The sequence below is a fragment of the Condylura cristata genome, unplaced genomic scaffold, assembly GCF_000260355.1.
Source record: "Condylura cristata isolate star-nosed mole 26May11 unplaced genomic scaffold, ConCri1.0 scaffold00068, whole genome shotgun sequence".
NCBI lineage: Eukaryota > Metazoa > Chordata > Mammalia > Eulipotyphla > Talpidae > Condylura > Condylura cristata.
In genome coordinates, this window is record NW_004567169.1 from 424,808 (window position 1) to 425,562 (window position 755).

At 77.7% G+C, this 755-nt stretch overlaps 1 protein-coding gene across 1 annotated transcript in view; it reads right to left on the reverse strand.

Moving 5' to 3' along the window:
• Positions 1 to 755, reverse strand: part of MRPL12 (mitochondrial ribosomal protein L12) — a gene marked incomplete at its 5' end in the record, with an annotated part of 18,259 nt that overhangs the window by 13,767 nt on the left and 3,737 nt on the right. The window contains one exon of the mRNA XM_012734751.1: positions 13 to 244. Within this exon, the coding sequence (XP_012590205.1) occupies positions 13 to 244 (232 nt within the window). The remainder of the gene's footprint in view (positions 1 to 12; positions 245 to 755) is intronic.

Sequence of the window (755 nt, forward strand, 5' to 3'; positions counted from 1 at the left end):
CCCGGCCCCCACGCGGCCTCAGAAGGGGACAGCGGCGCCTGTCCCGTGCCCACCAGGTTGGGGCGCTGATGGGACTTGAGGCCGCCGGGCGGGCGGGGGTGAGCGTGGCCTCGGGCCGGGGCGAGCGCGGGCGTACCTGTCTGCACAGCGAGGCGCTGAGGCCGCTGTAGAGCGCCAGGATGCCGTCGGAGCGCACCACGCGCCGGGCCATGCCCAGCATGCCCAGCCGCGCCTCCTGCTGCGTCTGCAGGTGCACCTGGGGGCACAGCGCTTGGCTCGCCCCGCTGGCCGGGGCCCCGCTGCCCTCGCCGCGACGCGCCCGAGTGGCCCGGGCGGGCAGAGGCAGGCCAGCTCCGGGCGGGGGTCCTCGAGGGCCCGGGCAGCTTCTGGGCTGGATCTGCCGCCTGCGGGCCCAGGGCCTGGCACGCGCCCGCTCTGGGACAGAGGGCGGCCACACCCCTCCCCCTCCCGCAGTCAAACAGCACCTGGGGCGGGCGGGGCTGCGAGCCAGCAGGGCCTTGGACCGTGGACAAGAGTCCAGGTCACAGCTCGCGGAGGCCCTGTCCGTGGAGGGGCCGAGGCTGCGCCCACCGGGTCAGAGCCGGCCGGCCGCCCCCGCGAGCCTGGCTCGCGTCCTCTCCCCCAGCGGACTGGAAGCCCTCTCCGCAGGGCCGCGGCAGGGCAGGGCTGGGGGCCGGCCTCGGCGCTCCCCCCGCGAGGCTGGGGTTTCGAGGGGGCGGGCAGTGTGCCTCCGG